The sequence below is a fragment of the Artemia franciscana genome, chromosome 16 (assembly GCF_032884065.1).
Source record: "Artemia franciscana chromosome 16, ASM3288406v1, whole genome shotgun sequence".
NCBI lineage: Eukaryota > Metazoa > Arthropoda > Branchiopoda > Anostraca > Artemiidae > Artemia > Artemia franciscana.
The window spans coordinates 33,304,076-33,318,213 of NC_088878.1; the positions used below are offsets into that span (position 1 = coordinate 33,304,076).

The following is a 14,138-nucleotide window of genomic DNA, read 5'->3' on the forward strand; positions in this document are numbered from 1 at the left end:
CCCTCATCATTCCCTGAAAATCAGTATTGATAGATTTAGTAGCAGTTGGAAGTAGCTACAGCAGTCTCATTTGCATCCGCAATAGTAGCAGTAGTAGTAGTAGTGGCCCTGAAACTTTCAAGTTAATACCCTTACCTGGTCTTAAGATCTCAGATAGGCCTTTTTGATAACATGGATGCATATAGTCCTTTTTCACAACCATTAAGCACATTGAGTGTTTTGATTGTATTCGGCATCCCTCTCAACATTTCCTTAAAGTTTAACCTTAATATTCGAAGCCTTTTTTGAGCCCAAGGATCAAATATGCACTCTTTAACAATAAAAATCCTTATATGTTAACAGTTGACAAGTAGCACAGCCCTTGCCCGAGGACTGGGAGCCCCCTTGTCAACCCCTTAGATATAGTTACTTGACATTTTTACTATTTGAACAAATTGGCTATCTCAAAATTTTGATCGGATGCATTTTGAGAAAAAAGGGCGTAAGGGGGGGGGCTGGTTATCCTGATCATTTTCAGCTCTTAAAAAGGTACTGTAACTTTCGATTTTTCATTCGAATGAGCCCCCTCTAATGTTTATACGACCACCCCTTCCATAAGAACCTTATATGTTAACAATGGGCAAGTGCCATAACTTTTAGCCCTTACCCCAAGGTTTGGGAGACCTGGAACCATAGTTATTTGGCCTTCGGACTGTCTTGAACAAAATGACTATCTCAAAGTTTTAATCAGAAGTATTTGGGAAAAAAAGGCCCGAGGAGGAGTTGGCAACAAAAGGAGTTGCCCTCTGATCACTTTTTATTCTTAAAGGGGAACTAGAATTTTCAATTTCAAATCGAATGTACCTCCTTCGAAATTTATATGTCCAACCCTTTCTAAAAACTTATATGTTAACAATGGACAACTTACAGCCTTTGTCCAGGGAGCTTTAGGGGATTTTGTCAACCCCGGAGGCATAGCTATGTGATATTTGGACTATTTTGAACAAAATTGCTATCTCAAAATTTTGATTGGACGCATTTGAGGAAAAAAGAGCGTGGGGGGAATCTAGTTACTTCGATCGTTTTCGATTCATAAAAAGGGAACTAGACGATATCCAATGACATTGCGCAGGCCAGGTGTATAGAACAAACTTCTATATTCGTATGTTTTTTTTTACGTATATGAGGGGGTTCACCCTCTCCTCAACCCCTCATATATAATTACTTGACATATGGACTATTTTGAACAAATTGGCTGTCTCAAAATTTTGATCGGATGCATTTTTGAGGTAAAAGGGCGTAAGGGGGTGGGGCTGGTTATCCCGATCATTTTCGGCTATGAAAAAAAGGACTATAACTTTTGATTTCTCACTCGAATGAGCGCCCTCCAATGTTTATTCGACCACCCCTTTCATAAAAACCTAATATGTTAACAATGGGCAAGTGCCATTACTTTTAGCACTTGCCCCGAGGTTTGGGAGTTTCATCAAACCTGGAACCATATTTATTTGGCCTTTGGAATATCTTGAAAAAAAAATGACTATCTCAAAATTTTATTTGGGAGTAGGCCTATTTGTGAAAAAAGTGCTGGTTGCCCTCCAATCACTTTTTATTCTTAAAGGGGAAGTAGAACTTTCAGTTTCAATTCGAATGAGCCTCCTTTGAAGTTTATGCGGCCACCCCTTTCTAAAAACAATGGACAACTTATAGCCTTTGCCCTTGGGGCTTTAGGGGGTTTCGTCAACCCCAGAGGAATAGTTGTATAATATTTGGACTATTTTGAACAAAATTGCTATCTCAAAATTTCTATCGCTTTCGAATCCTAAAAAGTAAACTAGACGATATCCAATGACATTGCGCGGGTTGGGTGTTATCCAACCCAAGCGCGGGCGGATTTTTGTCCTACTCCATGACATCGCGCTAAGTTGCGCGCGGGGGGGGGGGGAGTTTTGTTAGATAGACAATGTAATTGAGGATCACTTCGGCCCATGTATTTTGCCGGTAGTGAGCGTAAGCATAAATGATTTGTGGCTTAATTTGTGTATTTCGATTTCAAACTGTGGAATATTACATGGGAATTTCATCCCTAAATCAGAATACTATAATTCATTTCAGAATTTAATTTTTAAAACTTTTGCTAAAAAAGTAATAACTGATCGAAAATCTTTCTGTTTATGAAAATATTTGTCAATTTTAAAATATCAGTTTTTAGAAAATATTTGGGTAATATATGGGTCGTGCAAAATCCCCATAAAACTTACTTGTTGCCGTCTTGTTCTTAAGAGACTTATTTCCTTTTCATTTTCTTTCTGTTGATTCCACTGATTTCCCTTGAGTCACTTTCTGTTGACTCTCGTGTTCATATCTTCTTTCAAACAAGACAGGCCTTCCGGGTCACTCACTTTCGGTAATTCATAAGGTTTTATGTTGCAAACGAACTGTTGTAAGGAGCGACCCGACTCAATAGCAACCAAAACTCTAAAAATGGAATTTTTATGCCAATAGTTACATCAAAAGAATTGCATTTTAATGCTGATTTTAAATATACAAGTTTCATTAAGATTAGTCTTACCCGTCAAAAGTTATGAGCATGAGAAGATTTGCCTCATTTTACAAAATAGGGGGAAATACCCCCTAAAAGTCATATGATCTTAACGAAAATCACACCATCAGATTCAGCGTATCAGAGAACCTTACTGTAGATGTTTCAAGCCCCTATCTACAAAAATGTGGAATTTAGCATTTTTTGCCAGAAGACAAATGATGGATGCGTGTTTATTTGTTTTTTTGTTGTTTTTTTTCCCAGGGGTGATCGTATCGACTCAGTGGTCCTAGAATGTCGCAAAAGGGCTCATTCTAACGGAAATCAAAAGTTCTAGTGCCCTTTTTAAGTAACCAAAAAATTGGAGTACGCCTAGGCCCCCTCCCACGCTCATTTTTTCCCCAAAGTCACCGGATCAAAATTCTGAGATAGCCATTTTATTCACCATAGTCGAATAACCTAATAACTATATCTTTGGGGAAGACTTACTTCCCCGCAGTCGCCGTGGGAGGGGCTGCAAGTTACAAATTTTGACCTGTGTTTACATATAGTAATGGTTGCTGGGAAGCGTACAGACATTTTCAGGGGGATTTTATTGGCTTGGGGGGAGAGTTGAAGGGGGGTTACGCGGGAGGATCTTTCAATGGAGGAACGTTTTATTGGGGAAGATACTTTCAATGGAGGGGGCGCAGGATTTTCTAGCATTATTTAAAAAACAATGAAAAAATAAATATGAAAAGTTTTTTCTACTGAAAGTGAGGAGCAGCATTAAAACTTAAAACGAACAGACATTATTACGCATATGAGGGGTTTACTTCCTCGTAATACCTCGCTCTTTACGCTAAAGTATTTTTAGTAATTTCTTCTACGGCCTTTTCGCTAGAGTTTTTTACTGTTTTAAAATATAGAGTTTAGTGAAAGAGTCAAACTTTAGCGTAAAGAGCGGGGTGTTGAGGAGGAAAAGCCCCTTTCATATACGGAGTAATTTTTGTTCGTTTTAAGTTTTAATGTCGCGCCTTACTTTTATTTAAAAAAAACTTGTTATTTTTTGTTTAATATAAGTAAAGAGCGACACGTGACAACGTTAACTGAAGTTCTTGAAAAGTAAGTTTCTGCAATTGAGCTTCTTAAATCTGATGTGGCCACGTTTAAATTACATAGTGATAAGTAAAAGAAACTTTTCCCTTGCTTAACCGGGCAAAAGACAAAAATGAGGCTTGAGGGAAGGGTCGCAAGACAAAATTCACTACCTGCAGTCGTGTCTTGTCACGAAAAATCTAGGAAGAGGGGGTGTATTTTTAAATATATTGGGAGAGGGGAATTTGTTCATCAAAAATACCAAAAAAAGGCTTTCTCCATGAGAGAACTCCAAAAAAGGTGTATTTCTAGATCTATAAAAGAGGGCTAGAGAATCTAGATGGCATTTTACCTCCCCCCCCCCAATTGACGCCATTCACTGTTGATATAGGTTGGTTCTTATTTAAGAAGCACTCTCTAAGTAAGTTTTTACAATTTTTGGAACCTGGGGTGGAATTTTCGGAATAAAACTAATCTGACGCCTTCATGTCTGCTCTCAAAAAATTTCAGTTTGTTCGGATTTCTGGAAAATAGAGTTTTCTTTGATTTTTATTCCATTTCGGGAATAATTCGTTCCTGTAAGTTCGGCCCTCCGAGGCTTGTGATAGTGATTCTTTTAAATTAATATCTCATTCTGAAATTTTTCATTTTTTTTTTTTTTTTTACTTTTGAACATTTTATTTTCTCCTTCCTCCGCAACAATCGATAAAGACCTGGACATAACTAATTCTTAGATTTATATTTTTCGAACTCAAATCGCTATGAATTTAACTAACTGATTTGCTCGCACAGGTGGCAGTTGGATTTTTTCATTTTCTCGTTTTTTTTTTAAATTCTTGTTTTCGTTTTTTTATTAACGCACTTAAAAGATTTATTTTTCAATGGGAATACGTAAGAAAGGTACTTTTCAAAATCTAGGTGGTGGATCCATACGTGTACGTAGCAAACGGAACCATTTTGCATATCGTTTTCACCCTTATTGTTTCCTTTGCTATAGCGCAAAGGCTGGTTGTAATCATTTTTATTTTAATAATTAATAAATAGAAAAAAAGCATAAACACCTATTTTTATAACCCTTCTTGTTCACCTATAATGATCGCTGGATCCTTTTTTCGATCCTTATCTTTCAGGGAACCAGGACCAAGTCCTGGCTGGACTTCGCTGAGGTAAGGATGCTGGCACTGTTTTGAAAAATTGTTCATTTTAGTTTTATTGATTTTATCCTCTTGTAAGTTGTTTTTTCTTATTTGTATTGCTGAGGACGGCCCTTGGACATAGGGCCGAAATATTCATTCTAATTTGTTTCTCACTGTCTTAAAAAATCCCCTATTGTTCTTCTTGTTTTTGGTGTTTGTGATGGAAAAGCAGTGTGGTCTTTGTTGTTATTTTTTCCCTTTGTGTTTGGGATGCTCCAGGGATAATTGCAGAGATGAATAATTCCTTGATATGTCATTACTTTTTGAGGTAAATAATTTTTTGGCAACCCTCATTTCCCAATTTTAGTAAAAAGGAAAGGAAAATATCGAAAACCGATAAAACGTAAAATAATACGACGAAAAAAAGAGAATTTTTTTTAAAAAAGAGTAATCACAAACGCCCGGGATATTTAGGCCTCGTAACAGAAGCCTTTATCAGTGGACAAAAATAAAGAAATTTTTTTTAGAGGGCAGTTTAAAATAGTATCTCCTTATTTGGTTTCTTTTTCACTATTTTGCCTTTCATGTTCCTTTTCTTTTTTACATATTTTAAGTTTATTTAAAGGGACAATAAGACATGAATTGTTGTTTCAGGTATTTACGTAGGGTCTTGTTTTGTAGAGGTTGATATTTCAGGGCAGGGCACAAATTTTAAAACACAATGGATGGAGTATATTATAAACAAGGCCGTATCCAGGGGGAGGGGTGGAAGGTTTCGACCCCTCCCCCTGAATTTTTTGTCCGACTCGTAAAAACGTAACAAAACTTAATATAAAAAAAAATTTTGGTGCGTTTTTAAAGTGCTTTTTAGACCCCTCCCCCCACGGAGAAAAATCCTGAATAAAGTGTGATTTCAGGTTAAACATGCAAACGAAGGTCCTTTCTCCTACATGTAAGCACCATTGATCATTAACCCCTTTTATTGGTTTAGAGAAGAGTCAGAAAAGACACCAATAACCAGAATACAAACTTGTTCAGTCGAGGGAAGGTCATACTGTAATAGGAACCAATAAATATATAAGTGGGTATTGGCTCTTGATTATCTACTCAATCAGTCCTTATATTATAGGGGCTAATCAAACATCACGTCCACCAATTAAATTTGAATTGCTAAGCGAAAATATAATGATTGTATGAGCTATTTAAGATCACGTTGTAGATCACATCATGTTTATCATATTTGGAGACTTAATGATTTGTATGACTTTCCCTCCTTTCAGTACTTTTAAAAAAAAAAAAAAACAGATAATGAATGCATTTCTAGTGGGCCTAAAACTTTTTATTTCTCAGTTTTGTATCTGTTACAAAAGTGGGTCTTTGGATTTAGAAAGCTCATCCCGTGATATTTGTAGTAATCGGAATATTTTTTGCATTATTTGCAATTTTTATTTTGGCTTTTTCTTCTTCTTTTCATTTATTTTCATCGTCTGCACAAATCGATAACAAAACAAGACAATTATTTTTCATATTACTCCCTTGTAAACCAGCGATGACTTATTCGACCTTTTTCTCCGGTCGGGATTTAAAGCTTTCCAGTTTTTTTTTTCGCTGCTTTCTTTCATTACAGTAATGGTTGGTATATAATTTTTCGTGTTTTCTCTTCTTGCTTGTTACCAAAGTTAGTCTTGGCGTTCAGTAAGCTGGTCCAGTAATATTCGCGTTCATCGAAAGAGTTTCTGCCTTTTCCCTTTTTTTCGCTTTTTCATCTCCATTTTCATCTACTCTCATCTTCTCAACATATCCATAGTCAAAGAAAACGCGGGTAATGATTTCTCTTATTACCTCCTTTTAAACCAACAATGATTTATTTGACCCTTTCTTTAGTTGGGTTTAAAAACTTTTTATTTTTGTTCATGACTTTCTTTCATTACATTAATTGTTGGCATGAAAGTTTATGTATTTTAGCTTATTGTTTGTTACTGCAGTTAGTCTTGGTGTTTAGTAAGCTGGTCCAGTAATATTCGCGGTGATCGAAAAGTTTCTGCCTTTTTTTTCGCTTTTTCATCTCCGTTTTCATCGACTCTCATCTTCTCAACATATCCATAGTCAAAGAAAACGTGAGTAATGATTTCGCTTATTACCTCCTTTTAAACCAACGATGATTTATCTGACCCTTTCTCCAAGTTTTAAGTTGGGTCTTAAAACTTTTAATTTTTGTTCATGTCTTTCTCTCATTACATTAATGGCTGGCATAAAAGTTTCTGTGTTTTAGCTTCTTGTTTGATACCGAAGTTAGTCTTGGTGTTTGGTAAGCTTGTCCAGTAATATTCGCGGTGATCGAATAAGTTTCTGCCTTTTTCCTTTTTTTTTCGCTTTTTCATCTCCGTTTTCATCGACTCTCATCTTCTCAACACATCGATAACCGAAGAAGAGACGATAAATGATTTCTCTTATCACCCCCTTTTAAAGCGACGAACGATTACACCTTCTCTCCAGTTTAGTCTTAAATCTTTCTAACTGTTATTATTTTTTTTACACTTTTATTTCACTGCATTCCCATTTAGCCGAACAGTTTTTTTTTTTTTTTTTAGCTTCTTGTTTGTTACCAACGCTAGTCTTAGGATTTATTAGCTGAACCAATAATATTTGCAATAATCGAAATAATTTTCTGGATTTCGGATGATTAATTTGACTTTTTTCTTCCCTTTTTTTTATTTATTCTCATCTTCTCAACGTATAGGTAAAACAAAGAAAAGTCAACTTATAATTTTTCTAGTCACGCCTATGTAAATCATCGATTATTTATTCGACTTTTTACCTAGTCAGGCCTTAAAGTCTTCTCAACTTGTTTTTTTTTTCACATTTTTTTTCGTCTCATTCTTGGTTGGCCTAAATTCTTTTTATTCCTTAGCTTCTTGTTTGTTACCAAAGTTGGTTTCAGCATTAAGTAACCTGATCCAGTAATATATGCGGTAATTGATATATTTTCCGTCATCTTTCCAATTTTTATTTTGACTTTCTTTTCCCTGTTCATCGATTCTCATCTTTTCAATATATCGATAACCAAAGAAAAGGCAGGCAATGACTTTTCTCATCACCCCTTTTAAACCAGCGATATTTATTAGATATTCTCTCTGGTTGTCTCTTAAAGCTTTTTATAAAAGAATAAATCTCACATTTTGATTTCTCTACATTCTTGGTGGGCCGAAATGTTTGTATTTCGTAGCTTCTTGTTTGTTACCAAAGTTGGTCTTCGGATTTAGCAGTCATCCAATAATATTTGCGGTAATGGGAATGTTTTGTAACTTCTGTTTAATATTTATTTTGACTTTCGATTTATTTGACTTTTTTCTAGTCCATGCCCTAAAGCCTTCATAACTTTTTTTTTCTTTTCATACTCTTTTTTCGCCACATCCCCGGTTGATCTAAATTTTTTATTCCTTAGCTTCTTGTTTGGGTACTTGTATGATATACGCCCTACCTAGCGTTCTTCTAATATATCTCTGATGCTCAACCCTAAGGAAATATACCAAAGTGAGGTGGGCTATATATTTGCACATCAGGGGGGGGGGGGGTGTTGTAGAAGTTAATTTTAGCGGGTCTGCATGCCTAATGTGTTAGGTACAATTAATCTGCATATTATGTTGTACGAATTGTTTTTTAAATTCACACTGTACAAATGCTTTACTCCTCCCCCTGATGTGTAAATATATAGCCCAAATTATATATTTTTCCATCTATTTTGTCACTTCTCTTCGTCTTGTCTCACGCTTGGCGGAAATACTGAAGTGTTAAAATAAAAACTAATATATATAGTATTTAACGCTTATATTATCACTTTAGTATTTCTACTGATCACGATTGTTGTATATGTGATCGAAATCTAGACTTTTATACCTGTTTTTGCACTGTCTAAATAAATGGACTTACCCCCATTTGAACATTTATTTGTTCGTCTTTTCTTAAAACTTTCTAAAGATGATGGCTCTCTCACAATATTCCTGGTTGGTGTAATTCTTTTCTTCTTAGTTTCTGGTTTGTTTGCAAATATAGTTTCAGGATTTAGTGATCTCATCAAACAATATCTGCGGCAATCGAAATATGTTTTGCCTTTCTGTTTTTATTTTGGATTTTAAACTGTTTTTATTTTATTTTAAACTGGAAACTATGCTGCGAAACAGCATAGTTTCCAGTTTAGAGCACTTAGAAATGCGAATTCTAGAAACGCATCCATTTCTGGTGTACCCTCCTCCATGGGGCAAACTAAAAATGCGTAAAGTGGGCTTGCTTACAGGTAACATTACCTATAGAGCGAAGCTTATTAGTCCATGAGCCCCGCGGGCAGCGGGGCAAGGTCTGTATTCTATATTTATTTAACAAACTTCGTTTAAGGATTATTTTTTTTTTTTAGTTTTATCACTCTTTGTTGAATAAATATAGAATACAGACCTCGCCCCGCTCCCAGTGGGGTTCATGGACTAATACGCTTCGCTCTACAGGTAATGTTACCTGTAAGCAAGCCCACTTTGCGCAGTTTTAGTTTGCCCCATGTAGGAGGAGGGTCAACCAGAAATGGATGCGCTTCTCAAATAATGACAAGGAAAGAATATGTGATCGTCGTAATCGTTCTATATGCAGTAATACGCACTTTAGAGCACTTGGAACGAAAGTAAACATTTACCAATAAGGTAAAAAAGACAGTTGATCATTTTCATGTCAGTCCCTGTGAAATCAATGATAATTTTTGGGTATTTTCCCTTATCGTTTTTTAAAGCTTTCTGAAGATGTTTCTTCTTTTGATGATTTTCTTTCACCACATTCTAAATTAGATTAAAGGTTTCTACTTTATATTTTCTTGCTTGTTACCAAAGTTGTTCTCGGAATTGTTGTTGGAATCTGGTCCAACGATTTTCGCTGTAATCGAATTTTTTTTTTCCTTTTCCAATTTTTCTTTTAATTTACTTTTTGTTCTCTGTTTTATTCTCTTTTCAACACTTTGGTAACAAAGAAAAGCAGATAATCATTTTTCATATCACCCCCTTGTAAACCAACGATGATTTATTGTACCTTTTGTCTGAAAGATTTCTAAATTTGTTTTTTTCTTTTACACAGGATAATGGATGCTTTCCTAGTTGACGGCCTAGAAGTTATTTTTCGCGTCTCTCTAGCTATCCTTCAATCTGGAAAGCAGGATTTGCTTTCACTGGATATGGAAGGGATGCTAAAGTATTTTCAAAAAGAAACACCTCAGAAGTTTGATGCTCAAATTGATGGGTTTATGAATTTAGCCTATGGTTTTAAGTACAGCGTGAAGAAGATGAGGAAACTAGAGAAGGAATATGCAGCTCATAGAGCGAAAGAGCTCGAAGATCAAGAAGAAGTTCGGGTACGGTTTCTTTTGTCATTTGATGTTTTCTCGCTGTTCCAATAATTTTGGGTGTTGTTGTTTTGTTAAACTATATGAATTTAATTAACCAAAAATATTTTCATTTCATTTCTATATTTTTATCAAAGTGAAAGGAGAATAAAAGCTTGCGACTAAACAAAATTGTAATTTTGAACAATTATAATAGATACTGACTGCATAATGAATCAAACATTTTGTGGTAACGAACTGTAAGTAAGGAGCGACCCGGCTCAAAAGTAACCGAAACTCTATAAAACGAAATTCTGATACTAATAGATACATCAAAAGAATCGGATTTTTATGCTTATTTTATATATACAAGTTTCATCAAGTTTAATGAAAGATCTCAATGAAAACCTTATCATCAGATTCAGCATATCAGAGAACCCTACTGTAGAGGTTTCAAGCTCCTATCTGCAAAAATGTGGAATTTGTATTTTTTGCCAGAAGAAAGATCAGGGACGCGTATTTTTTTTCCGGGGGGTGATCCTTTCGACCAATGGCGCTAGAATGTCGTGAGAGGGCTTATTCGATCGGAAATTAAAAGTTCTAGTCCCCTTTTTAAGTGAGCTAAAATTGGAGGGCAAATAGGCCCCTCTCATGCTCATTTTTTCCCAAAGTCACCGGATCCAAATTTTGAGATAGCCATTTTGTTCAGTCTAGTCGAAAAATCTAATAACTATGTCTTTGAGGATGACTTCATCCCCCACAGCTCCCGGGGGAATGACTGCAAGTTATGTATTTTGCTCATTACTTACATATAGTATTGGTTATTGGGAAGTATGCAGACTGTATCAGAGGGATTTTTTCTGATGGGGGTCGGTCAGTGGGAGGGGGTTACCTGGGAGGATCCTGGTGCCGGATTTCCCAGCGTTATCTAAAAAACCATCAGAAATTAAGTAAAAAACAAGTTTAAAGAATTGGAACAAAATTCAAACTTCAGCGTAAAGAGCGAGGTATTGACGAGGGAGCGAACCTCCTCATGTACGTAATAATTTCTGTTTTAAGTTTTAATGTTGCTCCTTACTTACAGTTAAGAAAACCTAGTCTTTTAATTTAATAATATATTATAACGAAAATATACGTACAAAAACAATGGTAGTATATATATATATATATATATATATATATATATATATATATATATATATATATATATATATATATATATATATATATATATAATCATAGGATAATAATCGTTGGAAAATTTGCCCCCAATCACGCATTGCACTCCCGGCCGAAGGCATTGAATCAGGAGATTGGTACCTGCGTCACGCAGACGATTGGTCGGCATACTAAAAAGTTTTAAACAAAGTTTTTATAGGATAATAATGATAAATAACGATCAAATAAATGAATTAATGTATAATCCATTAAAGCAGTAATTTGTTTTATAGTATTAATGCTATAAAAAATTATATTTACAGTAAAAACTTAATTTTACTTTAACATTTTTACCGTAAATTTGATTACTTCGAAAAAATATCCCTGATAGTCTTTTTTTACTCCTTTTTAATGTAATTTTATGATTATAGATCTGCTTTTGAGTCTTCAAAGTTTGACACCCTTGGAGGTTGCCGTTCTCTATTGACAATGCGTTTCATGCAATCTTTCCTTGCAACTTCCAAGCCCTAATATATTCTACCCCCTCCCCTCTCTGCCAACCCAGTAGTTGAAACGTCTGTTACAAAAGTGAAATTTGTGACATTACCTTACAGAACTGGCAGACTTTAAAAATTTTTGACTTTTTTACTAGTGACCTTAATAATTGCTTTAAGGCTATGAGCGTAAAAGACAGTGGCAATTTGTTTGCGATTTTCATCAAAGACTATAAAAGCTGCTGTGAAAGAAATGATTCTGGCTCTAATCCTTTTATTTTTACCTTTCTAAAATTCCTTTATTCCTTAAATAACGAAGAAGACCACTCAGTCTTTCCATTATACGAATAGCAAAGGGTAATACAACTAGGAATTACTCATTTGTAATTAACTACCGCTTTTGCGATATAATATGTTAGATTTTTTTTAAATAAAATTGGTGTATGATGTATCGAGTGAGTCTTTTCCTATTTGTACAAATAGCAAAAGGTGATAATACAACGAGGAACTATTTTAAGACAACTTAGAAGAAACTAAGCGAATATTTAGGCTCTGTAACTAAGAGCCGGTAAATATAATATTAGACTTACAGTAATATACCTGACAGTTAAAACTAAAACCGAAATTAGAACAGTGGTTTCATCCCTTCTAAAACTCCTTCTTTTTCCCTTTTTTCGCATTTCTTAGTGTTTTCTTTTTTTCCCCTTTTTTCCCCTTTCTGAAACTCTCTCTAATTTCGAGTCAATGACTTATTATATTTAGTAAAAAATCCTGTTCGTTGGCCATGTAATATGAAGAAGTTTTTCATTAGTTTCTCATTTTTCTTTAGGCAAATTCATAGTTTAATTTTCCTTAATCACTCGTGTAAAAACCACACATTATTTTGTCATCAATTGACGTCAACAAAACTCATTTATATTAATTGAAATATTAGGAAACCCATAGTGTCATTAAAAATAAACAGATCATGAAAATTTAATAAATCTAAAGAAAATAGGACGTGCATTAGGAAATATTAGCCTCACGAACAGCTTGTTCATGTTGCTTGTTTGTTTTTTAACTAGACGAAAAGCTCCTGGGATGACAGACATAGGGTAAAAACCTTAGTCTATTATCTTCTTATGAAGATGGGCGAAAAATTATTTTTGCCCCCTTCTCCTAAGCGCACAATCATAATTTAACATACCTCTCCCCCTAAAAAAAACAATCCCTAAAAGTTTCAACTCGATCTCCCACCGAAAGTGTTCTGTCATTTTTAGACATCGGTATCGCTTATTACACCCACCAAAGGGGAAAAGCCTTCCTGGAAGTTTCAAACCAATCTCTAGCCGTGAGGTAAAATCAATGAAACGATGAAGACATCGTTTTTATACAATTCTAAGAAGGGCTTATGCCAGATTTGCATCTCACTCATTCAAACTATCTGTCTTGGCTTTTTCTACAATTAGCCATGGTTTGATGCCTGCAACCACTTGATTTTAATCATCAGTTCGCCGATTAAAAAAGGTTCATCGCAATTCCGTGTAAAAAGTGAAACCCCGCATAATTTTGATAAACTTCGATGATGCTTTGTACAGCAGAAACATGTTCGCTTTAGAGCTGAGGCCTCCTGTGTTTCCACCGTTGGTGATTTGTCACTAAATTTAGTGGTTTTTTACTCTCTTAGGGATTTTGTTTGGCGATTTTCTTTTTTAATTCGGTGATTTTTGATGATTTTCTATAAAAGTTGTTAGCATTTGATATATGATTGGTTTTACTGTCATACTGAGGTGAAGCAGTCGGTTACTTTCATATTTTGCGTCTTTTTTAAATCCGTAACACAAAGGAATGGCGTTATTTTGGACTTGTCTGTGTCTGTTAGGCACTGGAGTTTGATATCTGTGGTTATAGGAGAGAGCAACAAATTCGAAGTGAAATAAATGCCATGTCGTTTGTAGACTAGCAACGATTTGAGCCTGAGCGCCAGCTACCTGAGGCTCCTGTTGTGTAACGCATTACCAATTATATAAAATGATACTATTATTATCCACTTGATCTTAGCCAATTAACCAATTAGCCAATTAGCCAAAATTAGAACAGTGGTTTCATCCCTTCTAAAGCCAACAATTCAGGGTTTCATCCCTGAATTAAAATGGAATAGTTGTGGGCATCAAATCATGGCTAATTGTAGAAAAAGCCAAGACAGACAGTCCAATTATGTGAGAAGAAAAACCTGGCATTAATTCCCCCCCCCCCTCATTGCCGTCGTTACCATCTCCCACTTATGCTACACCTCCCATGCATGTTACTCCACAATGCCGAACTAGAGTCAAGTAGCTTCAGGGTGAGAGCACTAGTTCTGTCCAAACTTTTTGGCCAAGTTGTCATTTTGTAGTTATTTAGTTGTAGTAACCTTT

At 35.2% G+C, this 14,138-nt stretch overlaps 1 protein-coding gene across 1 annotated transcript in view; it reads left to right on the forward strand.

Annotated features, from left to right (window-relative positions):
* LOC136037360 (ecotropic viral integration site 5 ortholog-like) overlaps positions 1 to 14,138 on the forward strand; it is a gene marked incomplete at its 5' end in the record, with an annotated part of 120,726 nt that overhangs the window by 54,352 nt on the left and 52,236 nt on the right. Inside the window, 1 exon segment of the mRNA XM_065720065.1 lies at positions 9,847 to 10,120. Within this exon segment, the coding sequence (XP_065576137.1) occupies positions 9,847 to 10,120 (274 nt within the window).